The sequence below is a fragment of the Diceros bicornis genome, chromosome 28 (assembly GCF_020826845.1).
Source record: "Diceros bicornis minor isolate mBicDic1 chromosome 28, mDicBic1.mat.cur, whole genome shotgun sequence".
NCBI lineage: Eukaryota > Metazoa > Chordata > Mammalia > Perissodactyla > Rhinocerotidae > Diceros > Diceros bicornis.
In genome coordinates this window covers 10974547-11001308 of record NC_080767.1, presented here as the reverse complement: position 1 = coordinate 11001308, position 26762 = coordinate 10974547, and the positions used below count along the sequence as shown (strand labels likewise).

The 26762-nt window shown below is 40.3% G+C and overlaps 1 protein-coding gene across 1 annotated transcript in view; it reads right to left on the bottom strand.

The window, feature by feature from the left end:
- The window catches only part of PLPPR1 (phospholipid phosphatase related 1), a 259026-nt gene that overhangs the window by 9188 nt on the left and 223076 nt on the right, over window positions 1-26762 (bottom strand). The window contains exons 4-6 of the mRNA XM_058523663.1: window positions 22581-22713; window positions 5141-5391; window positions 1445-1621 (exon numbers count right to left, since the gene is read on the bottom strand). Of these exons, the coding sequence (XP_058379646.1) occupies window positions 1445-1621; window positions 5141-5391; window positions 22581-22713 (561 nt within the window). The remainder of the gene's footprint in view (window positions 1-1444; window positions 1622-5140; window positions 5392-22580; window positions 22714-26762) is intronic.

The following is a 26762-nucleotide window of genomic DNA, read 5'->3' as shown; positions in this document are numbered from 1 at the left end:
AGCTGGGAAACTCTGAGTTAGAGGTAGGAAGAGGCATATGCATATTTTGTATGTTGGGGAGGGCAAGGAGGAGGGATAGGACAAGGAGGAATTAGGTCACAGGACTGTGAAATCCATCTGACTTCACAGATGCCAGTCTTAATGGGTGCTTTGGGCCAGAAAGGGCAGAGTGGGAAGAGGGACACCCAGACTGTGATGGCTTCTATCTCCTAGGGGAGAGTTGCTGAATATTATTAGGGGATTCCTTTCATATACAATACGTGAAGCTCCAGTCCTGGTGATTTACTGTAAATCCTTCTGGGCGTATTTTAAATCCTCGAAGATAATTAAAAACCTGCACCTTGATGGTATGCACATTCAACGGAATACTACACAGCAAGAAAAAGGAATTAATTATGGAAACATGCTACAACATGGATGAATCTCAAAATAATTTTGCTGGGTGAAAGATGTCAGGAAAAAAAGAATACATACTATATGAATCCATTTATATAAAATCCTAGAAAAGGCAAACTAATATAGAGTGATGGAAAGAAGATCAGTGGTTGTTTGGGCATGAGGGGAAGAGAAGAGTGGAGAGAAGGATGTATCTGTAGGTCAAAATTGATCAAACTGTACACCTTATGTGCCATTTATTGTATGCCTCTCATACCTCAATAAAACTGTAAAAAGAATAAAAACAAGACAAAAAGCAATAAAAGTTAACCTCTTCTCTTCCAATTCAACTCAGATTAAGGGATTTCCTAGTGGAGTAGGTGGCCAGGCCCCTATCTATTTGAGGAACTAAAACTTCATCAGAAATGTAAAGACATGGAGAAAACTGTATTAACAAAAACTCTTCTCCAGCAAGATTTTATACATGGTTGAGAAACCATATATATATATTCATATAGTGGAAATAAGATGCCTAAAAGCCCTGTCCAGATAATAAGAGAGGCCTTCTAAAAGGTCTGGGTATGCTCAGCTGAGGGTTTTCATGTTTCTGAGTGGGACATGCAAGTCTGGGCCAGAGCTGAATTGCTTGGGATGCTAGAGAAGGGGCTGTCTGCTTCCAACAGGGCTTTTGCTCTTCCCTCAAGCAACACTTAGCTTCTGCTCCCAATACATTCTACACAAATATTTAAAGAACACTGGTTTGAAGGTATGCCAAATTACTAGTCTGCCCGCCCCTGGCCCAAGTCCACTGTTGAAGGGAGTGGAGAAAGCTGTCCTTTATGGGCACTCTTCTCCCTCACTCCTAGAGGGAAGATGCAATCATATTTCTGAAAGAAAAGGAGCTTTAGAAATCATTTTTGCAGCAAAAGGATGCATAATACTTGGAGAATAACTGCAACTCACGAGGTCGGGGTCAGAGGAACATGGACTTAGACTGTGAATTCTGGGAAAGCTGACTCACCCTGATCCTGGGAAGCCTTCAGAGGGCACAGGAGGGAAGCTGACCTACCAGAAACAGGGCTACGGCAGTGCCCAGGATGAAGCCCGCAATCACGTCGGAGCAGTGGTTTCGGTACTCAGACACCCGGTTGAGGCCTGTCAGGAAGGCTGTGCAGAGGGTCCCGAGGCACAGCACCGGCTTGGCCAGTCGACTGCTCTTTGTCTTGATTGTGCTTGTGATGTACATCTGGAAGAGGACAGAGACTGGGGAGTGACCGGGCAGTCTCTGCACACGGTGCATATACACGCGTGCACGTACACACACCAGCGCATACAAACAGGGGCGTGCCGAAGCAGCCATACCAACTGGTTGAACAACTCCACTAAGCTACCTCGTTAAGAACGTGGGTAGGAAACTAGCGCAGCAAGAACAAGGAATAAATATACAGAAATCATAGTGTTTTGTATTCTAGTGGGCATGTGAACAGAAATTACAGTGACACAAAGAATGACTGCACGATAATGATCAGATTTAGAACACGCAGTTTTTATGCAATAAATTAAAGAACCATTTGGGGTATTAGGAAACCCATGTAAGATTCTCAGATACCAAATAAACCCTCTATGAGAATGAATTTTACAGAGAAGACCAGGTAGGTGAGCGGCTGCACAGTTTTCTTTTTGCGTCCCTCATAGTTCCAGCTGATTCTTCACACCTTCAGTTAATAAATACAAAAGTATTGACTGAGTAGCTGATTGACTGAATTAGAACTTCCAAACAAGTGTGTCACACAAATGGGTTTCAGCTGTGCTGGAAAATTGATTTCCCACATTCCTTGGGACAACTGTGATCAGCTCTATCCATTCATTTACTCCAGTGTGTTTTAAAATAGTAAACTTTTCTACGTGTGCCACCACATCCAAAAGGTTGGGAAGACCTGAACTAAGTAAAGGATGAGGTAATTTATGGCACCTAAGATGCAGACTGTTCTTATGTCATTGTGAGGAGCTGAGCAAGACTCTTAAGTTTCATATGCTCAGTTATCAAATGTATCCTTGGTGGCCTAGAGCAGGAAGATGTACCTCTCACAAATAAGTACTTTGTTAGATCACCTTTGATAATGATTACAAGAAACCACTAGAGGGCATTATCGATCCATCATTTCTTAACAAATGTGCTAAATGAGTTTACAACCCTGAGAAATAGTATGTCGATACTTAAATTATAGTCTACAATGTGGTTGTATGGCCTGAACATATAAGTTCAAATAGATGCATTTTACAATGTTACAATGGAAACTGTTAATTTCCTAGGATGATGTTTCAACACGTGTGAATACAAAAAGATGGGGTTCTCTTGACTACATATAACAGATGCCCTACAAAACTGGTTAGATCTGTTACATAAATGAGAGCATATCATTACACCATTCTGAGGCTGTGTAGGAAATGTTACTTAACATCTATACTAGATATATTTAAGTTTATTTTTTATGCTTCTATATTGTTTTTTAATTATATCCTTTATAAATCTTTTGTATAAGATTACAAACTATTAGAAGTGTGGGCCTATGGTTAGTATTCTTCACAGTATCAACTAATACTTAGGAGATCCTTGTTGAGTAATTTCTGAAAGCACTTCACACATAATAGGGGCTCAGAGAATGTTCACACAATTGGAATCTTGTTTCAGGGTTTATCTGATTATAGTCTGTCTGTGGGGCATGATCTGAATTGGATTATATCTGAATCCTTGAAAACATGTGCTACAGCAGCATCTATTCTGAGTGAGCTGACTATACTCACTTCTTTGTTCCCCAAAAGAAATTTATATCTCATTTGATGAGATAGTAGTTTATTATGAGTAACAGATTTATTTTTATAACAATGTTGTAAAAATTAATTTCACACAGCAATGACTTTAAGATAAAAATACAGAGAAAGGTACGAGAGTACATTGCTTCATATAACTTAGGTTCTAGACAACTTAGGACAAATCAATACTTTGAAAAATGGCAAATATGCTAAATGTCTTAGAGGACTTCCTTCATGTAAAAAATACCCGGCATAAATTTTTTTCTTTTTTTGGTGAAGCAAAGAAGCCTCACCAAGCTACAATTGATCTGTTTTGCAAATTGAGGCATCTATATCATTTACATTCATGTTTCCTTAGTGTGGGGCAGCTGAAATAACTTTTATCATGTATTCATTAAAAAGTAGATCTAAAAGGAATAACTAGTAAGACTTATTTGGGCTACTTGTTGGTTGACAAATTGATCCTATAGATGTGATCCTGTAAATGACACACAAAGGAACCAATCTCTTAAAGAGAACATTCAGCAATTTATTTAAAACTCTGCTAAATAGACCAGACCTGTAGAAGGTCACCTTTTTTCCACCCTGAATCTAAGTATTCGGGGCGATGGCCCGGACACTCTTCCATCAGAGGCCGACTCTCGGTAGGGAGCACAGTGACTCCCACTGGAGGGGGTGGGAACGAGCTCCCCTGGGGGTGGGGCGAGGGAGCGCTCAGAATCTCTGGGAAGAATGGATGGTTTGAAAGGGGTCTTTCCTCTGCCTTCTCCTTCCCTCAGCTTTCACTGAGAATCCCTAGACTATCCTGAACATAAAATAAGTTAAGTAAGGAAAACGGGTGTTTGCAACCAACAGTTCCTCTTCCCCAGGTAAATACACATGATACCCAGCCTTTGCGCTGATCACTATACTTCCACACTCTCCGGAAGGAAGCACAGGCCAGAGAAAGGTGAAATCATTTCCAAAACGGATACAATCTAAGAGTGGAAAAATAAGAGGGACACCATTGTTTCTTCTTGTATTTTAAGACGTGGGACACGCTTTAGGTTTTCCCGATGAAAGTAAAAAATTTAAAGAGACCATTATACCCAGTGGGGACAGTCAAAGCCTGTGGGATTTGGGGAGCCGTGAGAAGTGAACTTCCGGGTGTTGGGGGTCTTGCGGGATCACGCATCTCTCCTGGCAGAGTGATGGGGCAGAGCGTGAGGAGGAGCTGAGGAGAGCTGTGTCTATCCTGCGTCTGCTGCATCGCCAGGCAGCCATTCACATAGGGCCAAACCTGCAGATTTGTAGGCAGGTGTGAGAAATGTGTGCCATTCTGGAACCAACCAAAACTTTGGCAAAGAGTTCTGGGACAGTGAGAGAATCTCAGACGCGGTGCCAGAAGCCTGGGTCCCAGCTCTGACTTTGTGTTTCTCTGCCAGTCTCTGGGCCTCAGTTTCTGCATCTCTAAAATGGGAAGATTTGACTAAGTGATTATCAACATTCTTTCCAGAACTAATATCATCTGGCAGGTCAGAATATTACACTGGGATGTTGGGGCTGGGGGCAACAACATGATATAATACAGGAAAAACATGTTGTAAGGAGACTTTAAAAATCACTATAGGCACCGGCCTGGTGGCGCAGCGGTTAAGTGCACGCGCCCCGCTTCCGTGGCCCGGCTTCGCGGGTTCGGATCCGGGCTGGGACCAACGCATTGCTTGTCAAGCCATGCTGTGGAGGAGTCCCCTATAAAGTAGAGGAAGATGGGCATGGATGTGAGCCCAGGGCCAGTCTTCCTCAGCAAAAAAAGGAGGATTGGCAGATGTTAGCTCAGGGCTACTCTTCCTCACACACACAAAAAATCACTATAAATGACAGCGATGAAAGAAGGAGAGTGAGCAGGGGAAAGAGACACACATCTCAGCCAAAACTGGACTTGGGAGAGACGCCCAGCTCGCACACTCACTGTGGCGTATAAGGCGGAGTAGATGCTCAGAGCAGCGTGTTTGGAGGGGAAGGATCTCCGAGCCTTCTCGATCACGTCCAGGTCGCCGGTGCAGATGTTCCCGTTGTTGATGAACTGGTGGTGCGCGCGGCAGTCCGCGCTGGTGTAGTTCGGCTTGCACACCGTCAGGAAGTACGGCGTTAGGTGTCCGGTGACCACTTGTCCGGCGTTGACAAAAATGTCAGTAGCAAAAAGTCCAAACGCAAATACCCCTATAAGCAGATTTAAAACAATCATTAGAAACGGCAACATGCACCGTCGACTGGTTTTGTCCCTGAGAGGAGACACAGCGTGAGTGTCCACGACGACCTATCAGAAAGCTCCTCCCAGAGTCTAACTGTCCCCTCACCTGATCTTTCCAGCGAGTGGTGCCTGCTTCCCAGATCGCCATTTCTTCCAGATTGAGGCTGACAGTCTGCTGATAGCATTTCACTGTTTTGTATCAGTAAATTACAGGCAAGAAAGAACTTGAATTTTGGAGTCATCTAGACCTGGGCTCTACTAGTCTCACCTCTGGTGACTCATTCACAGTATAAGTTATTTACTCTCTCTCAACTTTGGAACCCTCAGTTACAAAATGGTGGGGGAAGCGATACCTCAGAGAGGAGTTGGAAAGGTGAAATAAGATACGTGCAAAATACCCTCTATGGTCCCAGCATTAAGTAGTTATTCAGCATCAGTTCTCTTTCCTTCTATAGAAAATATATTCTCCCTGGTCCTGTTTGGAAAGGCAAATTCTCCTCGGAGGAGTTATTTATAACGTCACGGCAGGTGAGAGTGAATGAGATTGTTAGAGAGTTGTTCCTAAAAGAAAGAACATTGTTCCAGAAACTTTGATTGAATTAGATGTTTCATTTGATGTTGGAAAGAGAAAATGAGAAGAAAGGCAGAGTGTTAAAGATGAACCCCGTTGACTGTATTAGTTTCCTATTACTTCTGTAACAAATTACCACAAACTCAGTAGCTTAAAACAACACAAACTGATCCTCTTACAGTTCTGAAGGTCAGAAGTCCAAAATAGGTTTTTCTGGAAGCTCCAGGTTAGAATTCATTCCTTGCCTTTTCCAGCTTCTAGAAGCTGCCTTCATTCCTTTTCTTGTGACCCCCCTTTCAGCAATGTCATTACAATCTCTGCTTCCATGGTCACATCTTCTCTGACTCTGACTCTCCTGCTCCCTCTTATAAGGACCCTTTGATTACATTGGGTCCACTTGGATAATCCAGGATAATCCCCTCGTCTCAAAGTCCTTAATTTAATCACACCGTAAATTCCCTCTTGTCATGTAAGGTAACATAGCCACAGTTTCCAGGGATTAGGGTATGGACATTTTGGGAGAGGGAGACATTATTCTTCCTACCACACTGGCTTTGCTATTTGGCTGAGAATCTTGTGGGTAGGCTATATTTCCTAGATTTTATCTGTTCTCTGGTAAATTCCATAGGATTAGCCCCAATAAGCTTGAGCATGGATAAGCAAGATTCCTTATAGGAGGCTTCACTGTGAATTCTTTCAAAGCCTACCGTACATCTATAGATTATCTGTGGACTGTCGTTTGTTAAATATATCCAGAGGGGCTGTGCAGAGCCAAGGTATGTACAAGTCGCTTAAAGGGATAAAGAGGACTTCAAATGCAGCTCAATTATGGGGGAAGTTGGCAAGTGTGGGAGGTAGTGTTAACCCTTGTAAATGTCAAGTGTCTAGTATAGTTTCAATTAAGTTTCTACCCAATTTTGACTCCCACATTCAATGTCCTGAATCTACAAATTGTGCTGATGTTAGTACCCAGAAGTTAATCCATTACAGAGGTGAAGACAGGTTTGGTTGAAACCTTCATCCGGTTTTCATTTTGATCTGTATCGATTGCTATAATTTTCTTTTTTGTGGCTTTGCCAGAATGCGCTTTGTCACAACAAGAACTGGCTCCTGTAATGGCTCCAGCCGGCTCACCCTCATGCCTCGGAGAGTAGGCATTCATTGATCACTTGTGGCAATGTTCACCCCCAGGTTCTGGAAGTCTGAATGGTTAGGAATTTTTTTACATCTTCAAGCAAAGACCAGGTCTCTGGCATTTTCAAGGGGCAATAAGTCTATCTAGACACACTTTTCCAGGAAACTAGGGTAATTTATGATTGAAAAGGGAAAAGTGACAGCATTTTCCTCTGGCATTTTATTTGTCAGAAGTGCTTCCAATTAGGGCGAGTTTGTTTTTTCTGAGACAGAGGAATTCTGGGTTCCTCAGAGTGGTGTCCGAAGTGCCAGCTCCATGGTCACAGTGATTCTGTGACGGGCAGCTTTCGTCTTTGCTGTCACGTGATATCGTTGCTGCAAGTTGCTCTCCTCTCTTCTCTCTGCCTCTTCTTGATCATGTCTGCTTCTCCTGGCGGCTTAACAAGCATCTCCTTCCTAAACATTTCGTCCTGGTAGATTGGATCTCGCTTCAGAAGGGCACTGCGGCAGCCCGAGGAACCCACCTGCCTGGCACAGGCCGTGCCAACAAAAGGCGCTGGAACCTGCATCGGTGACTCACAGACGTCAGATCACGTGGGGCTTTTGTCAGGAACTCCAGCCATTCCTCTGTCACTTAATCCTGAGCTCCTTGTGTGTACTTTACAAGGCTCAGAAGCTAGAAATAGCTGCTTTTGTCCTGAGAGTCAGGAGGAACGCCATTTACGGTCTCCTGTATTGCAAGGTATGATTTGAAGATGTTTTTAAAAATGTCTATATGCCCCAAAATTGGTGACTAAAATTCTTTAAGTGAGATTATATTTTTGACATTTTAGCAGATACATTTTTCAGTCCTGTAACCCTCACTAGCGGGTTCTGTTTATCTCATGGCTGTGCTCCCAGTGGCTTCAGGGGAGCTGGTTAAATTTCTGAGTGGATTTACAGCAGACACAAAAGTCTAAAAGTAAAGTGCTCTTGATTTGCCACAGCTCTGTATTTCAGACACTTGCTGTTATTGTGTTGCTTTGTTTGTTTGGAATTCCAAAAAGGCTTGGACGGGAAGAACAAGAGCTGTGGTCTGGAGGACGAGACCGCTGAGGTTCTAAAATCAGCCCTAAAGCAGGGGAGGACGCGGCTGACAGAACCCTGCCTGGTCCGGCTGAAGGGATGAAGGGGACATGCTCTCTGCCTCATGCTGGCTGTCAAACTCCAGGGGCAGGCGATAGAAATCTCCAGAATGATTTTTGGAAACCCAGTTGAAGTGTGTCCTGTGCTTCTTAGAGTGTAGCTCAGGAGCCCTGCAAGCCTTTTAGAGAAGTTTCACACCCAGCATGGTATCAGAGCAACAGGGCACCTGCATTAACAATGACAGAGGGAGGGTCAAACTGATTAGCCCAAGGGCCACCACATAAGACCCATATGTTCCGGCATGGAATGGGGTAAGTGGTTGTGAATTCCCACATCCCTCAGGGGTGAGGGGCATTAGAATGCTAAGAAGACCAGGAGGCTAGAAGAAGCCTGGAATTAGGACAAAAGGACTGGCCTCTGTTGATGTCTGTGGTCCCTGTCATGATGACACAGATCAGCTAAGGAAACCTTTGTGGCCTAAAAGAATCTGACACCCATCAGGCAAGCCAAAGGATGAAGAAAGAGGAACATGAAGGTGTTAAAAAGTCCTTATTTTTTTCCTCAGGGTTTTACCTGGATCCATCTGACCTCAGATAGGATGTCTTTGGACAAGTTAGGATCTCTGATCACTAGCAATTTAGGACGTGGAGGTGAAACTGTGACCTGGGCCCTGCTATGGAATCAGTGCAGGGTTCCACCCTTTTACTCAACCAAGAATGTAGTAGGAGAAGCAGTGACATAACCAGCAAATGTGCATGACGAGGATCTTTGAAGCCACAGACAATTGGTGTACTGGCAAAGGATGATAGGGCTCATACCAGGATATCTTTAGGCCTCCTGAACAAAGAACTTGTCAAAACACATAACTAAACTGCTCATTGCTGAAGAGGACTGTGTCCCTTTCCTCACTGGAGACCTTCGTTAGGAAGCCTAGACCCAGACAGTAGAGTCACAATTAGCAGGGACTGGTGGGGTGAGCAAAGGAAAGCCTGACTTCCTTTTAGGCACAAAGAACCTGTGACATTAGGTGAAGCCTCTGAACTGAAGGCCAATTGTTCTATATTAAATTATAACTGTGTAATTTTCCAGTTTAAAATGGCACCTTGCTGAGAGCTTCTGATAGAGCATCTCCCAATTGTCCACTAAAATATACATGAAGACAGTGAAAAAAGATGGCAACTCAAAATGCCAGCCCAAGGAAGAACCAGTGAGAGGTTTCTTTCTCTCTCTCACGCACACAGTTTTACCTTGTGGAAAACTCATGCTTCTCCTCAGAAGACAGAGATCACCGGGGAAAATCTGGGGAGTGATTTTCTCTCTCTCCTACAGTCTGGCCCCTGACTCAGAGATCCAGGATTTGGACGGCTTAGAAAAAAGGGCTGCTGTCACTCCACTGGATGAGTTCTGCTCTTTGAATTTGCCTGGAGCTGCCTCCTCTCCTCCCTCATTCTTCTAAACGCATTTAGAGACACACTAGGCCGGAAGTGGCAGGGGTATAGGCATTGGCATCTTGCTTCTGAGAGGAACAGACTTGCAAGGTCTAGAGAGCAGTGCATGTGTGCCCTGTCGCTTTGTGTGCCCTCCATCTTTTTAGCAGTGGAGGTACGGGGAGATGCTGGGTCACTGGAGCTGAGGAGTACTAGTAGAAAGCCTGTTAACCTGGGTTTGGACTCAATGCTCTGCACACCAACCTGCTCTCGAGCTTAAGCTCTGAAGAGCAGATACACTTCTATCTGCTGACGAACACCAAATGTGTATAGATCTTGCCCACTTAAGAGTGAATAGGGATGACTTCCACAGGTAGGGGGTGCCAAAGGCAGGGGGCTGGACAAAATGGGTGAAGGGGGTCAAAAGGTACAAACTTCTAGTTATAAAATAAATAAGTCACGGGGATGTGATGTATAGCATGGTGACTATATTTAATAACATTGTATTGCATATTTGAAAGTTGCTAAGAGAGTAGATCTTAAAAGCTTTCATCACAAGAAAAAAAACTTTTGTAAGTATGTATGTTGATGGATGTTAACTAGACTTACTGTGGTGACCATTTTGCAATATATACAAATATCAAATCATTATGTTGTACATTTGAAACTAATATAATGCTATATGTTACTTAAACCTCAATTAAAAATAGTGAATAGGGAGAAACAAATAATCACATATTACATAGGCTCTTGGAAAAAATACTCCTATTTTAGACTAGTATGGTACCATTATACCTCTTTTTTGTACCCCTTGTCCCAGTAGGAATTTTACATTCGTGTGATTATTCAATAATGTCCATCTCTCCCATTAGAATAGTAGAACACATAAGCTCTATAACAGCAGAGAACACATCTATTTTTGCTTAACATTGTCTTCTAAGCACCTAGTGTCAAACCTGGCACACAGTAAACATTTAATAGATATTTGTGGAATCAATGAATGAATTGCTGAAGAAACTTCAGAGAAGGTTAACAGGAGAAGAGGAAAAAAGAACAAAAGAACTTGTGCAAATTTTCTTATGCATGTTGGTGTCTCACATCCCCGATTCTATTGAACACAGGGTTGACATCAAAACATTTAGCATGTGAGTTGTAGGACTCATGTCCCTTTTTTATAAACTTCACAAATCCAGCATAGTTCTAGGCGCCTAGCAAATAAAGAGAGTAACTGAAAATTGAGACTTCATAAGTGACTCATGAGGCGGGAAAATTTTAAATCAAAATTTGGAAATCAATCTTCATTTTCAAGGCAGCAAGAGTGAAAAAAACCCTTTAAATTAGAGTATGAAGATTCGTGCTATACACGAGAAAGACTTTTTACCGGGGACATTCGTGACACACGATGAATCTGGAAGTCATAATGAACTTGGGAAATCCTGATGGGTACAGTTTTACTTAGACATGCACATCTTTGAAAGAAATGCCGCCACTTCTGGTTCTGAGAAGTTGCAATGGTTGTCAGTTTGAGTATTAATACATGGGGACATGAAAGCATGGCTTCTACACATTTTCATGTGGAGAAACTAACACATAGAACTTTAAAAAAGAAAGGATAGTGAAAAAGACACAAAAGCCAGTTATCTGGGTTAGGTTGGTAATAGTACTCTCTGAAAAGGGGGAGGAATTCTACTCCTTCCTTAACGTATGTTCCCAGCCTCTTTATCAAAGATTTCTACAAGAGGACTGCTCTCTTGTCTATGTAGAGCAAAACAATGCAATGAAAGAGAGAATTAAAGAACTATTGTGTTGTGTGATATTGAGAATACTTGAACATTTTCTTGTTTTCAAAATTTAACCAGCTTTGTGAATCTTTTGTGGTAGCTTTTCTCCTATGATGTTCAAGAAACAAGGAAACTTGCCCTCAAATCAGTTCCTGGCCCTTTGTTTTAGTTGGAAAACTGATGAAAATTTTATTCTGCACAATCAAGTACAAGCAAGTGGCATAGGTTCACCACGCCATTTACGACAGTGGAAGGGGAACACTGAAGGAATTCTTATGTTCAGTTTCCTCAAAGTACGTTCTGATTCAATCACCAACTCTTAATTCTAGAGCGCATCTCTCATCAAATCACCATTGTAAATAAAATACAAGATAGAAAGAAATGAATATAGTTCATTTTTGCTTTCTTTTGCCACATTAAGATCCCCAGTGGAAAATCTCACTGGAGAAAGTCATTTAGCTGTTGCAAATGTGTTCTCAATTCAAATGTGAAGACCATTCCTTCCAGAAACAACCGTTTCTTTAGGAAAAGTGAGTGAAATGTTTTCTCAACATGCTTTATTCAAACTGGAAGTTTCCCAATGAAGATATTTATCTGCAGTTACCATGTTCATCCCATTTCCTTGCAAGGATGTACCGAGCTGATGAGATGTTTGAGTAAGACTGCCATGGATCCTAGGTAATAATAATAAGATAATAATAATGATAGCCAATACACTGTGCTTAGTATATACTAGGTATTGTTCTAAATGCTTTGAAATATTAGTTCAATTCCTCCTCACTACAACTCTATGAGGTAGACTCTATTATTACCTCCACATTTCACAGATGAGGAAACTGAGGCACAGAGACGTCAATTAACTTGACCAAGTTCATACAGCTAATAAGTAGAACAGCTGGGATTAGAAACTAAAAACTATGGCTCTAAATCCATGCTCCTAATCATAACCCTCTAAGCTTATATTTTCATGTACTTAAAAAAATACGTGTAGGCATCAGGCCACAAAGAAAGCACTTTAGCTCCTTATGTTTGGTAGCACGTGCGTGCGTGCACGCGCGCGCACACACACACACACACACACAGGCACTAAGAAGGGGCAAGGATTTAGAGCACGCCCCTGATTAAATGTATTGCGCTTGTCACAACAGAACAAGAATTCCTGAATTTTTTAGCCAACAATTTTCCAACAAGAATATGATAGAATACCTATGATATGTCATCATTAAATGAGGCACTTTTCTCATCACTTTGGCAATGAATCTGACTTTTTTTCTAGTACAATACAAACACGATTGGTGCAAATTGATCTACATACATCAAATATTATCTAATGCTTCAAAAAGAAGTTTCTGACAAAATTGAATATATCATTTCCTTGGATAGTTAATTTCAGGGCTTCACAGAACAAGATTCTTGTGGTTTCTTTCTCCTACAGACATGGTGAAAACACTGAAGTCTGACAGCAGTCTACTTGTCTTGATGGCATGGTTTTCATCCTAAGAACAGACTATATTTAAATCAACTAATCTCAACTTCAGTTACTTTACCTGCAAAATGAGTTTCAAATAATCCTTACATCACAGGGTTATTATGCAAATCATAGGAAGTAGTTATAAAAATATTTTGTAAATTGTGAGATCTATGTAGATATTAGTTACTCTTATTTTTATAACTAAAGGATGTAGATGTTCTCAGTATTTTAAATAAGTTGATTATAAATTCATTTTTAAAACAGAGGAAAGAGATAAGAACCCCATAATTCTATCAACCTCAAACAAATATTCAACTCTGTATATTATTCATCCTCTGTATTAATAAAACACCTTTTACAATCTGATGAGCTGGTGGTTCTTAAAAATACACTATATTTATCATTATTATAACTGCTCATCATGATAAGTGAAAATCAAGGATAATTACTTAATAGGGATGATGAGTGATCAGCTAGAAAACCCCCAAATATTTTTACAAGTGAAAGAATAAACAAGTACATTTTTATTTCTCCAAAGCATAAATCACATGACTTCTTGATGACATGGTTTTATCTCAACAGGAGTGTCTTCTTTACTCCTTTCTCAGGATAGCTCCTCCATGCTTCCTCTCTCAAATCTCTGACTCCTCTTTCATCCCTGCTAGTTTTTAAATATCTGCTTCTCAGTTCCTCTAGGCAGCGTGGATCCAAATGCTGATTGATAGTGACAAGAATCCTAAAAGTCTGCCAGTGGCAATGATAATTTTACAGTAAAAGGTATGGAGGACGTGGATGCAGAGAAGTCTAGGAAGTACACCCTAGATAGAAATTAGATGTGGAGAGGGAAGATTTTAGAGCCCTTACCTACCAAGGTTTCTAAACACAGGCATATCAAAGCCTGGAGGACTTCCAAATAACAGACCTCAAATTCTGCCCTTTCTGATTCACGTTTCTAAGTTTCTAAATCCAAAGCTGATGATCTGAATCTACCCCTATTCCCACCACCAGAGTAGCATCAAGTCCCAAAGGGCAGCTGCCAGCCCAGCTCGTGACTAACGGATAGTGATCCGCGGTGCTTCCTCTGCTCGATGCATTTCCTAACCACTTTTATTATGTTTTGATGTAATAACTTAAATTGTTTCCAAAACACACACTGCTTTTATTTTTCAGTATAGAAAACTTTGTCCTCAACCAATTGTTGGGAGTCATTTCTGATATTCAGATAGTATTTTTGCACCTTATTGTGTCTAATTTTGTGTGTGTAATATCTTGCATAGCAAAAATACTCAAAAACTTTTTAAAATAAGTCTTTGACTTATACTCATTTTCGTAAATTTTTATAGCTGTGGATCTCAGCTGAGGGTGATCCTGCCCCTAGAGAACATTTTGCAATGTACGGAGACAGTTTTGATTGTCACTAGTGGGAGACGGGGTGCCACTGGCACCTGGCCAGGGATGCTACTAAACATCCTACAGTGCACAGGACAGTCCCCTACCCCTATACAGAAAAGAATGATCTGGGCCAAAATGTCAATAATGCTGAGGTTGAGAAACTGCTTCACAGCAACTAAGTTCACTAAAGTGCCGTGAATTGGCATTGGCTAACCCACGAAGTGCTGGAGAAAACAGCAATCTGCTCAGTTAGTCCTTTTATTTGAGTTTAGCCGCTCAACACTGGTGCTGGGGAGGGTCCTTGGAAAAGGATCATTAGAGTCTCCTTTGACTAAATAACTTTCCTCTTGATAATTAGAGCAACCTATAGAGTCATGGGCCAGGAGTCTTGTCTGGATCTGTAATGCTCTGGTTCACTGAGGATGACACTCAGAGGGGAGCAGATTTGCTCTCTGCACTGAGCAGGGCAACCAAAAGCAGCCTCATCACAACTTTTTGAGACCTGAGCAGAGTTGATCCCTGGCTGTGCCTTTCAGGTCAACCAAGACTCCCAGCTTCAGCATCCCTCCTCTCCCTGCATCCTTGATCTCCACCCACTCCGCCCAGGATCTCCAATCCTGGCCCCTAGTAGGAAGTACCAAACATCTTAATCTCAAAGTCTGGTGGCTTGGCTGCTCATGGGGTCCAGAAACTGAGGTTCCATTTTTTCCCCAAGATCCATCCTGGTTTTCTCCTCCTGATCTGTGTACTTCAGCTTCAACTCTGGTTCCCGTTTCTGAGTTCTAGAAATATCTCCATCTGCTTAGAAATCTCCATCCCTTCCTTGCTCTTGATATTTTTCTTTTATGGTCTAGCCTCTTGTCTCAGAACTAAAGCTGGGTGCCTGGGTGCTGCAACTTATTTTTAGACTCACCTTCCTCGATCAGCACATGGAGCTGGCCTAGTTCACTGGGCACCTGGTCTCCTGGGATGGTCACTGTCCTGATTGCTCTGCCCTGCTGTGAAGTCACTGGCAACTCTAAATAATTTTCATTGTAGGACAGCCTCGCCCTCCCCATTGCAAATTGCATGTCTTCCTCCACAAACCCCCTATATCCTTTCCCTACTTTATTCTTCCTTCATAGCGCTTATCTTCTAACAAACACTATAATTTACTTACTTATTTTGTTTAATGCCTGGCTACCCCCACTAGAATATAAACTCAGTGAGGGCAAACCTCGTTCTATTTGGTTCATTAAGATGTCCTCAATACCTTCATCAGTGTCTAGTGTATGGTAGATGGCTAATAACTTATTCGTTGAAGGTTGAATGAATACAATCAGTCCCCCAGTTTAAATTTAATTACAAATACCAAATGCAAGTAGAAATGGATTGACTGAATCAAATAAAGTCTCTTTTCAGACAAAGTACATTTAAATGACTTTCAAAATTAAGAAGGATTTTCTAGTTCTCGAAAAGGCTGACATTAAGCTTGTCTCAGGGTATCAATTCTTACAACCATAAAACATTGTGACCTTTGAAACTGCATTTAAAATATTCACGCTTCATTTAGATCACACTTAATTTATGGCAATTAAATCGTGTTACATGAATTAACTGTTTAGCCTGGCACTTTCTAGTCTGTCTGGTGCTACCTAATCCTTAGACCCGACCTAAATGGCCTAAGACTTGCCTGGAATTTAATTACATTTTTATGAGAAGTAATAATGGAGCAACTATGCAATCTCAAGTGAAAAGCCCATAATAAATAGCTTCTAGAAGACAGGCTATTTTAGGTGCTAATATGCAGGCTAGTCTTGCCATATTTGGATCAGTTTTTTTCTTTAACCTAAAAGAAAGTACTTATTCAGGAAGGGAAAGTTAATTTAATTTTCCTTCTATATGGCAAACAAACCAAAAGCTCTCATCAAATTCTAATGCTTTTTATTCGTTACTTTTCAATATTAAATTAAAAAGTTACTATTTAATAATTGATATTTACAAAAATATGTTTACTCAAGCATATTTGTGAATGAAAAGAATTTAACTCAACTTATCTTCATGAATTTTGGGGAAAAATGTGACTTCCTTCTTTTGTCTTTGTTGCTGAAAAGGAATGAAGGGGTTTATCTCTTGATAACATAAATCTGTGTATTGTTGTTGCTATTGAAGTTGCTATCAATTTCATGCAATACCAAAGGAAATGATATAAGAAGGGAAAGGATGGAGAGGCAAAAAATGAGGGAAGGGAGAAATCTAAATATGTGTCACTAATTTGACTACATTTGTTTTTATAAAATGTTGGCCAAATTTGCTGGTTCAGCCAATTCCTTTCCTCCCTTCCCACATCGTGTAAACACAACTGAAGAATTTATACAACAGTCTAGAAATGAGTAGAGGAGTTTAGCTATGAGGGTTTTATACGTAAAGGGGAGGCCAGGAATCTCCCTTATAATGAGAAGCTTGGGAAAAAAATTTAGTGTTGGATTTGTGAATCAGAGGAATTCAGTCTTCTCTGTCAAGGTCAACACAATTAGCATTTATCTACAGGAGGAGATGGTTTAATTAGAATATTTTCCCTTTGACTTCACTATTCTTGCCATTTTCTCACTTAAAATTTAATTTGGATCTCTAAGATGGGGCAATGGGCTCTCTGTTCAAGTCTATGCCACACAGACTAGAGAAGACAAAGAGCTGGGGCGCCAGGGTTCCACTTTGAGCTCTGCTTTTTACATTGAAGACTATGTTAAAGAACTGGGCCATCCTTCTGGATAGCCTCTATTTTGACACCCCTCCCTTTTTTTTTTTTTTGTAAAAGGATGTTCAGCTCTTTTCTAATTCTAAAATTATACATAGTCATGATAAAAAATTGGAAATTACAGTACAATAGAAAGCAAAAAATAAAAATTATTTATCCATTATCCTACAACTCAAAAGTGACAATAGTTACCTTTTAGTGTATTTCCCTTCAATCTCTTTTCTATGGGAAACACACACATATATACAACCCCGAACACACACAAATACATACACATTTATATAATGTATCCTTTTTATTTTGAAATAATTATAGATTTATAGTGTCTTGACTTTTTCACGTAACATTATATCTTGAATATTTCCCCTTTCATTAAATATTTTTAAAAATACCATTTTCTAAGGTTGCAACTTATGGTGGTAGCATTATTTTTTTAAACTACATTATTAGATATTTCTAATTTATATATTTTTGTTTATTTTGTTTTTTTAGTGAGGAAGATTAGCCCTGAGCTAACATCTGTTGCCAATCCTCCTCTTTTTTGCTGAGGAAGATGGGCCCTGGGTTAACATCCCTGCCCATCTTCCTCTACTTTATATGTGGGATGCCTGCCACAGCATGGTTTGATAAGCGGTGCGTAGGTCCACACCCAGGATCTGAACCTTCGAACTCTGGGCCACCGAAGCAGAGTGCGCAAACTTAACCACTACGCCACCGGGCCGGCCCCTCTAATTTATATTTTGATTAAATAATTTTAGTCCATAAAAATTAATCTGCATCTCTGATCATTTCCTTAGGATAGATTATTTGAAGTGGAATTTTGGGTTCAAAAGGATAGTCATTTTTAAGGCTATTTACATATACTGTTAAATTGCTATGCAAAAGGGGTATATCAACTTAGTCTCACCAGAAATGTGTTAGAATCCCAAGTTTTTTCTCATCCTTGACAGCATAAGGCATTATTTTCTTTAAAAATATTTTATTATTTCATTGGCCATTTTTGCAATGCTGATTGTATGTGTTAAGAAATATTATTTGTAATGAATTCTAGAATAATCACATAAACTGCAAGAGAAAAGTCACGCCATTTCAGCTTAATTAGAATAGTTTGCTGAAAACACTTGTCACTTTCTTTTTTTTGTGTGAGGAAGATCAGCCCTGAGCTAACATCCATGCCAATCCTCCTATTTTGCTGAGGAAGACTAGCCCTGGGCTAACATCTGTGCCTGTCTTCCTCCACTTTATGTGGGACGTGGCCTCAGCATGGCCTGACAAGCAGTGCGTCAGTGCGCGCCTGGGATCAGAACCCCGGCCGCCAGTAGCGGAGCGCGCGTACTTAACCGCTAAGCCACAGGGCCGGCCCCCACAATTGTCATTTCCTAATGCCGATTGCATAGCCTGTATTTTGGTGGCTACTGGGCTAGAAAAAAGGACTATTAAACTCTTAACAATAATGTTTCTAATACATTTTGATTACTACTTTATTTTACTTTAATTTTTTTCAAAGGAAACATCTCCATTTAAAAGACCTTTGTTTCAAGTAGTACTTTTTTCTTCTTATGAAAAAAAATTAATTCACACATACTCAGAAATAGTACATTACGTTTCTTAAGATAACTAGACTCCTCCCCGACCTCTTACTCTCCTCCAGGAAAAGTCATTATAGACTTCTCTGACTCGCCCTTAGAAATTGCCTTATTTATGCACTTTAATTTCCTAGAACTAAGCTGAAGAGTGGTAATAAAGTTAATGAAACAGGAGGCAAATGAATATTTAAGAATCAGCATTTACGGAAGCAATTTTAGGCAAATCTATGATTTAACAAAGTTTATCTTTGATCTTTGCTCTTCCGCAAAACAAAACAAAACAAAACATTTATTAAAAACCTATTATGTGCCAGGCACTTTGCAATATGCTGTTGATATAAAGTGAAAAAGATACTGTCTCTGCTCTCCAAGGGATCACAAACTGATGGGAAGAACAGACTTGAGTAATTATGGTAATATGGTAATGCCTAGAAAAGACATGGGTGGAAGGCTCAGTGGGGGCCTGGAAGAAGAGGTGGCTTGCTGTCTGGACGGGTAAAGAGGTACTGTGAAGCAGCATTCGGAGGGATGAGTAGGATTTGTCAGCTTTAATGGTGAGAGGTTAGCAATGGGATATTCTGGGCAAAAGGAGCAGCACATGAACAGGAACTGTGACCAGGTATCGCATTGTCCTTCTGAGGGCCTGTAAAGCCCTCAGTATAGCCTGGTGAGAAAAGAGGTCCTTCTGACGAAGTGGCACAAGGTGAGGCTGGAGACATGAGAAGACCTCAGATCACAAAGGGCCTTGTAGGTTATGTTGAGAACACTAGGGATGCAGTGAAAGATTATAAGCAGGGAAATGACTTGATCATACTTTTTGCTCCTGAAAGATCTACAAAATTGTCAACGGCATTTTTGCGAGGTTGGGGTGAATGGAGGCAAGTTGCAAGACAAGATGTAGAGAGACCACTTAACGGGGTAAGAAATTTAAATGGCCCAAACCAGTGGCTCTGAAACTTGAGCATGCATCAGAATCACCTGGATAACTTGCCGTGAAACAGATTATCAGGCTCCATCCCCAGATTTTCTGATTCCCTAGGGATGGGATGAGGCCTAAGAATCTACATTTCTAACATGTTCCCAGATGGCTTAGGGTGACTTCTAGGTTTTTGATTTAAGCAACTGGCCAGATCCTGGTGCCATAAAATGAAAGAGGGAAAGCACGCAGCAAGTTCTTCTTTACCCAGCCATCCTCCTTCCCTTTCAATGCTGTTTCCACCAATTCTCCAAGACTTACATGCTGCCTGCTGGCTGCCTCCCTACTCCAGCACCCCTTCTTCATGAGCAGCACCTCAGGCTGCTGAACTCCTACTGACCTCATTTGAATGTCCCTGGCTTATGCTCCCAGGACCCAGGTCTCTGTTAGCTTATGATGGACCCAAATGGACCAATGTGTCATTGATTATGAAAACAGGAATTTGATGCTCCTCCAGGATGAGAAATTTCTACGTTAATATTAGTCTTCCTGGAACCATGCCTCAGCCCAATGCAGAGACCCAATTGGGAATTTCATGTACCACAATAGGCAAACTGCAGGATTCATTTCTGGGTGGTGGGGGGTCTTCTGACATTCCTTGATGAACAGAAACTTGCCCTACCAATGCATATAGGCAGACCTATATAACTGACAGATGCCAGTTAAAATTTCCATTCTTTAGACTCTGCCCCAGCTGTAGCGGGTCACAAACAGGTATGACTTATCTTTGCCAAAGAAAAATAACATTGACTTTTCTACAGAAAACAGTATTCAGATGTCTCAAAAAATTAAAAATAGAAATATCACATGATCCAGCTATCCCACTACTGGGTATTTATCCAAAGAACGTGAAATCAACAATTCAAAGAGATTTATGCATCCCTATGTTCATTGCAGTATTATTCACAATCTGCATGACATGGAAGCAACCCAAGTGCCCACCAACAGATGAATGGATAAAGAAGATGTGGTATATATACACAATGGAATACTACTCAGCCATAGAAAGGAAAGAATCGTGCCATTTGCAACAACATGGATGGACCTTGAGGGTATTATGTTAAGTGAGATAAGCCAGACAGAGAAAGACAAACACCGTACGATTTCACTCATATGTGGAAGATAAACACATCGATAAGGAGAACAGACTAGTGGTTACCAGGGGCGATGGAGGTGGAGGGGAGGGCGAAAGGGGTAAAGGGGCACATATGTATGGTGACGGGTAAAAACCAGACTTTTGGTAGTGAGCACAACGCTGTCTATACAGAAACTGATATATAATAATGTACACCTGAAATTACACAATATTATAAGCCAATATGATCTCAATAAAATTTAAAAAAGATAAAAAAGAAAAATAGTGACTTTTAAAGATATTTCCATTTGATTGTAATCTAATAACCCTCTGCTTTGAATAACTTGCTTTAATTACATGAGCAGGAAACAGATCAGACAGTGGGCATAAAATCTTCTTCCCTGAATCAAATTATGTACGTGTGTGTAAACATTCTTTCTCTTTTTCTCTCTTGCCTTCTTTCCCTCTCTCCCTCCTTCCCCTTGGGAAAAATTACTTTATCCCATTTTGAACCAGATTTTTCATCTGCACAATTAGGACTGTAACCTACCTTACAAGGTGTTGGGTGGATTAACTGAAATAATGTATATAAAGCATCTAGTCCAGCGTCCTGTATAATAAATATTCTATTCTCTCCTTCTCCTTTTTCCTTGATAATGTGTTATCTAGCCACTCTGGTGGGAAGTGACCAAACTCTTGACATCTTGGAAAGGCACCATTGTTAGGAATGAGTGAACCAGACAGTGGTGACGTCATATTGATCAGAGTATACCCAATGAGCCAATTACAGACTTCCACAGGTTATTCTGCAAATACCATCAGCAAATGCCGAAGACTATTTTAATATTGAGCATTGCTTCTTTTAAATTAGATTTTCTTAAGCTTCCCATTCTACTAGTTCCCTCATTCCCACTCCAATCATAGAAGTTATTGCATATTTGATTTTGATGTGGTCATTTGCTCGTAATTTGAGGAAATTCAACCTTTTTCTATAATAGGGAAAAAAAAGATTAAGGATAAGCAAAAGAGTTGAGAGCATGTTGTATTCCGGCCCTCACGTTCTCAGTTCTATATGTTCTAAATGACATCATGGGTTGTTTTAATACAGCCATGTTCACACTTGGGGAGTTTTATCCTAGCTGCCATGAAGTAGGTATTTGCAGGATCTCATTAGAATGCTGTAATAGTTATTCATTGAGTACTTACTGTTGTAGTGACTTTGCAAGATCTATATTCCTACCTATGCCCACATACACATTCACTCCCATATCTGTAATCATCATCCATATCACCTCAGGAGTTTTTATAAAAGTCTTAGAAGGAGGGATATAGAACACGCCTTCATTATTCCATGTCATAAACACTAATAAAGCTATTTGTTTTCCAACTTTGGAAAGGCATTATTTTCAAGAACCTGATGGATTAGATTTCTCATATTTGTTAAGTTCCCTGCATAACAAAATAACTGGATGGGAAACCTTTGTCAGGAAATTTGATTATTTCTAAATTCATTTTATTGTTGTCCCTGCTGCTCCCCCCAACCCCCATCCCTGCCTGACTCAGCTAAAGGGTATATGGCAATATCCACTCAATATTAAAATATATGACCAGAGAGAATATCAGATAAATATGGCAAAGGGAAAAAAATCTAAGTTGAAATCATTCTTAAGACAATTTAATAAGTATCGGTTCACCTCAAGGATAAAAAATTTGATTTGGTACTAGGATCAGGCTCAAATTCCACACTTCCTGGAAAATCCCCAGAGCAACCCTTGCTTTTAACGTTGATACTGCCATAGCGTAGTTTATTTTATCAAGCGTCTTCAGCTTTGGTAAATTTTACCCGTAAGTGGGGGCTGGGCTCAGCATGCTCTCGTACTCACCTATGAATCTTATGATCCTTCGGAGTAAGGGGTTCAGGTAACAGCATTCTCCGGTTACAATTGTTTTCTCCTGGGCAATCAGAGATTCTCTGGTTGACTTTATGAAATACATGGATATCTCACCAATAAAAATCTGGGGAAGGAATGTTTAAGAAATGTCAAGTTGGAGAGCTGTCTGATAAAAGAGACCAGTGGTTTAAAAAAAATTTTTTTTTGAGGCTCCACAATCCTTTTAAAAGTTATCATGTTGGAGAGATGGAGAGTTAACTAGTAGTTTACGTTTAACTTTTCAAAAGAATTAGAGAAAGCAATAATTGATAATTTCAGATAGATTTTAGGCTATAATATTAAAGTCTAAGGTCATATAAAAACAAGTTGAAATAATAAATTGTAATAGAATTTATGATAAGGCTCACTCATGCTGGGATTGAATTTTTTAACTGAATGTGTGAGCTGCAATGATGAGGAATGACTAGGACAGCCAATGTGCCCAATAAGGCATTATATGTACACATCATAATAAATTATCAGTTCATTATGTGGCAATACTACCATTATTTACATGATAAATACTTATTTTTGAACATGTTTGCCTGAGCTATATTTCTTCTACTCTGAACTGGTTGACTATCCCTTCTTAATGATTGGCACGTCTCCTGTTATCTTGAACTAATACATGCATATTACCAATTTAAATCATAATGCCTTTGCATAAATTGTAAGCTCCCTGATGGCAGGGACCACATCTTATATTTCTTCATTATGCTTAACCACCCAGAACAGTGTATTCTCATTTAAAATAAGGAGTGGCATGAGGCAAGCTGTCACTAACTCTGACACTGACACAATTGAAGACTGAGAACGATCAACGAAGAATAAAAAGTTAGTAATTACCATTATCTATTGAAAACTGGGTGTCACGCACTTTATCATAGTATTTTTCATGCTCATAAGATCCCTAGTGTAGGTTTTATTACCCTTGCTTTACTGGTGAAGAATGAAAGTTCAACAAGGTTAAGTCACTTACCCTCCAGAGCATACAACGGGCACGTGGCTGAACTGAGATTGGTACCCAGGGCAACTGGGTGCCAAAGTTCAAGCCTGCTACCACATCATATGCCATTTTTATTTTTCCTAATCATAACTTCAACATTTCTCCAGAAGAATGCAATCCGATAGATGCTCGTCTTTGCTATGCATATGCTTGTGAGTTTAGATAAACTTGATTAATGTTTTAGGAATTCCCATGCTTATATTCCTTCTGTCATCATGAAATATCTGTTTAGACGGATAAAGATGATAACATCATGAATGGCACATGGGTGATGGAAAGTAAACTATAGAATTTTAAAACTAGAATCATTTATAGATGTTTTTCCCGTCCTTTTATGAGTAAGGAAACTGAAGGTCTCAGGGACACGGCCACACACAGTCGGACAGTGTCTACTTCTGACATAGTTGGAAGCAGCTCTAGAATGTGGCCTACAAATAGATAGTTATCCTGATTGTGTAGATAAGACATCTGAGGCATAGAGGGCTTAAATAATTTGTCCAAGGTCGTCAGAGCTAGTAAGTCACAGACCCCAGCCCTGAAGCCAGGAAAACCTGGCTCCAGAGTCCTTCCTCTTAACTACTACATTTTCACTTAGTAGTGACTCAATAAAATATTTGTTGAATTTGTGTTTAATATTGAGAACATAGAAAACAAAACAAGTTAAATGCAATATGCTTTAAGCACTGAAAAACTCGTGATATTCAAGTACAAGATAGAATGGTGCAGTGGAAATAGAACTATGGGCAAGTCATATTGGGGTGGGGTAGGAAGTCAGCAGGGACAGACAGAATTCAGGGTCAGATAGGCAAACAATGGGCAAGCATGGATCCCCTTGGCAGGTGCTAGCTAGGTATGGCTGTGCAGAGTTAGAAATATTTTGTGCCTAACATCCCTTGGAATTAACAATGAGGTAATGCTCTGCCTTGTAAAAATATTTGAATAGCTTCAAAAACTCAGCCATCCCTCTTTGTTCATAAGGCCTCCTTCTGCCAAAATAAGGTGCCAAGGGGCTTTGTTTGTCTCTACCGTACAGGATGGAACTGCATTGCTGTGCTTTATCTTAGTGAACAGATGGGGATAAATTCATGCATGCTCGGACAAATGAAATAGTATTCTCCTGAGGGAGCTTTCTCTGATCCCACAGACTAGCTTAGGCGTTCTTGTCATACACGAACCTCTTACCTTGTGCTCCTCCTTTCTGGTTCTTATCACAAGTGATTACATATTATTAGCGTTATTCTTGGTTATGGGATTACCTGCCTGTCTTATTCTCTTATACCCCCAGGACCCAGCCCAGTGTAAGGTACATAGTAGTTATTCAATGTTGAATGAATTAAGCATATTAGATTAATGAAGGTCTTTTGGAACATAGGTTTAATGAGATAGGCTATAAAGAAGGAAAAATGATTTCTATTATTTATCCTTCTAGACTCTGTGAAAATGTCACTCCCCTCCCAAAACCTTTGCCAGGTCCCCTCAGGAAAAGGGAGACCCCCTCTTGTCATTGCTCCCACAACACATTATACAGATCTCTATCCTGACATCTACGCAATTAATTCAATGATTATTTGTATGTCCCTGTTCATTGGACTATGATGTCCTTATGGGAAGGACTTATGCCCTTCTTTGTATTGGGACTAGTACAGGAACTGGTATTTAGCAGACTCAATCAATATGTGTTGAATAAATAAAAGATTAAATCTTTAGAGGATCTACTCACAGATAAAACCCTCTGACCTTCATTTCCCTAAAGATGAGCACTGCAGGAAATCCCCAATATGGACCAGAAAGCATGCAGTTCTCAGTGTACTGCTTAAGAATAAATAAAAACCAAGAACTAAATAATACAAAGTGAACTATCTCTTTTGAACTAAATTCACTCATATACTCATTTTGCATCCAACAGTTTTGGAGAGGGAGCTCCCACTCTGCCAGGAATTGTCCTAGCACTGGAGGCACAGCTGTGAACAGATGCATAGGGCTGGGGAGGCGGGGGGTGAGACACAAACTAATAAATATATCATGTAATGGTGTGAAATGACATATGATTAAAAAGTAAATCAGGGAAATGGGATGGAGAGTGATCAACATAAGAAGAAATAAGAAATAAGCATTGCTTGCCTCAGCCCAAAGGCAATGTTTCAGAAGCCAAAAACATACTCCATAGGAAAGAAATGTGCAAATTCTAGAAGTTCTCCATTCAGTGAAGCTTTCCACCACTCACACAAGAGGGCACAAAAGCAAGAAAATGTGTGAGAAAATCTACATATAACCTATCCTTATTAAAAATACACATGTGCACACACAGGTACACACACAAGAATCTAAACAAAACCATTCCCAGGCATACCAGACCAAACAGGACTTATCATGCAAAAGGGTGTGGGGCTCAAATAAATCTGTAAGTAAAATGTACTATGACTCTCATGTCAAAGGTGATAAGCAGCACAAGAATTGTTACTATCGGCCAACAATATTCAAATCACAATCGAGGTATGAAGCATAAAAGAAAAATCAGAGCAAGGAAATATACTAACCTATATATCTAGTTACTGACATAATGTTTGGAATATATTAAGTGATAATGAATATTTACATAAAGAAGAAAGGAAGGAAGGAAGGGGAGAGAGAGGAAGGGGGTCATTTTATGACTAACAGGTAGGAAGATATTCCTGGTTTTTAGTTAGGACTGTGATGGACATAAAGGTTGTTGATGAAACAATCCAGCTCTCTAGATCACAGTGAGTGGGCTTCAGCAATGTTCGTTTTCCTGCATTTTACTGACCACACATAGGGTGCTATTTCTCCAACCACTGGATCCTATAGTCTCATATAGGTCCTGATTTTGCTTAGAGTGAGAGAGAGAGAGAAAGAGAGAGAAGATTCTGCTTGATAAAGGAAGAGGTCTCTCTTCTTTCCTGCTGGGCCTTCAGCTCACACTGGATGCCATGTTGCACACTGTGGCAGATTTATGACTCTGGTTTTGGCAATGGCTGGATTCTTCCATCTGTATCTTTGCCACACACACTCTACCTCTATCTACCACTCTGTTTGGAGAGCAGCTGGGACATGTGGGACTCTCCATGTGTTCAGCCCTGGCTGCCCTGTCTATTAGGACCTTTTGATTG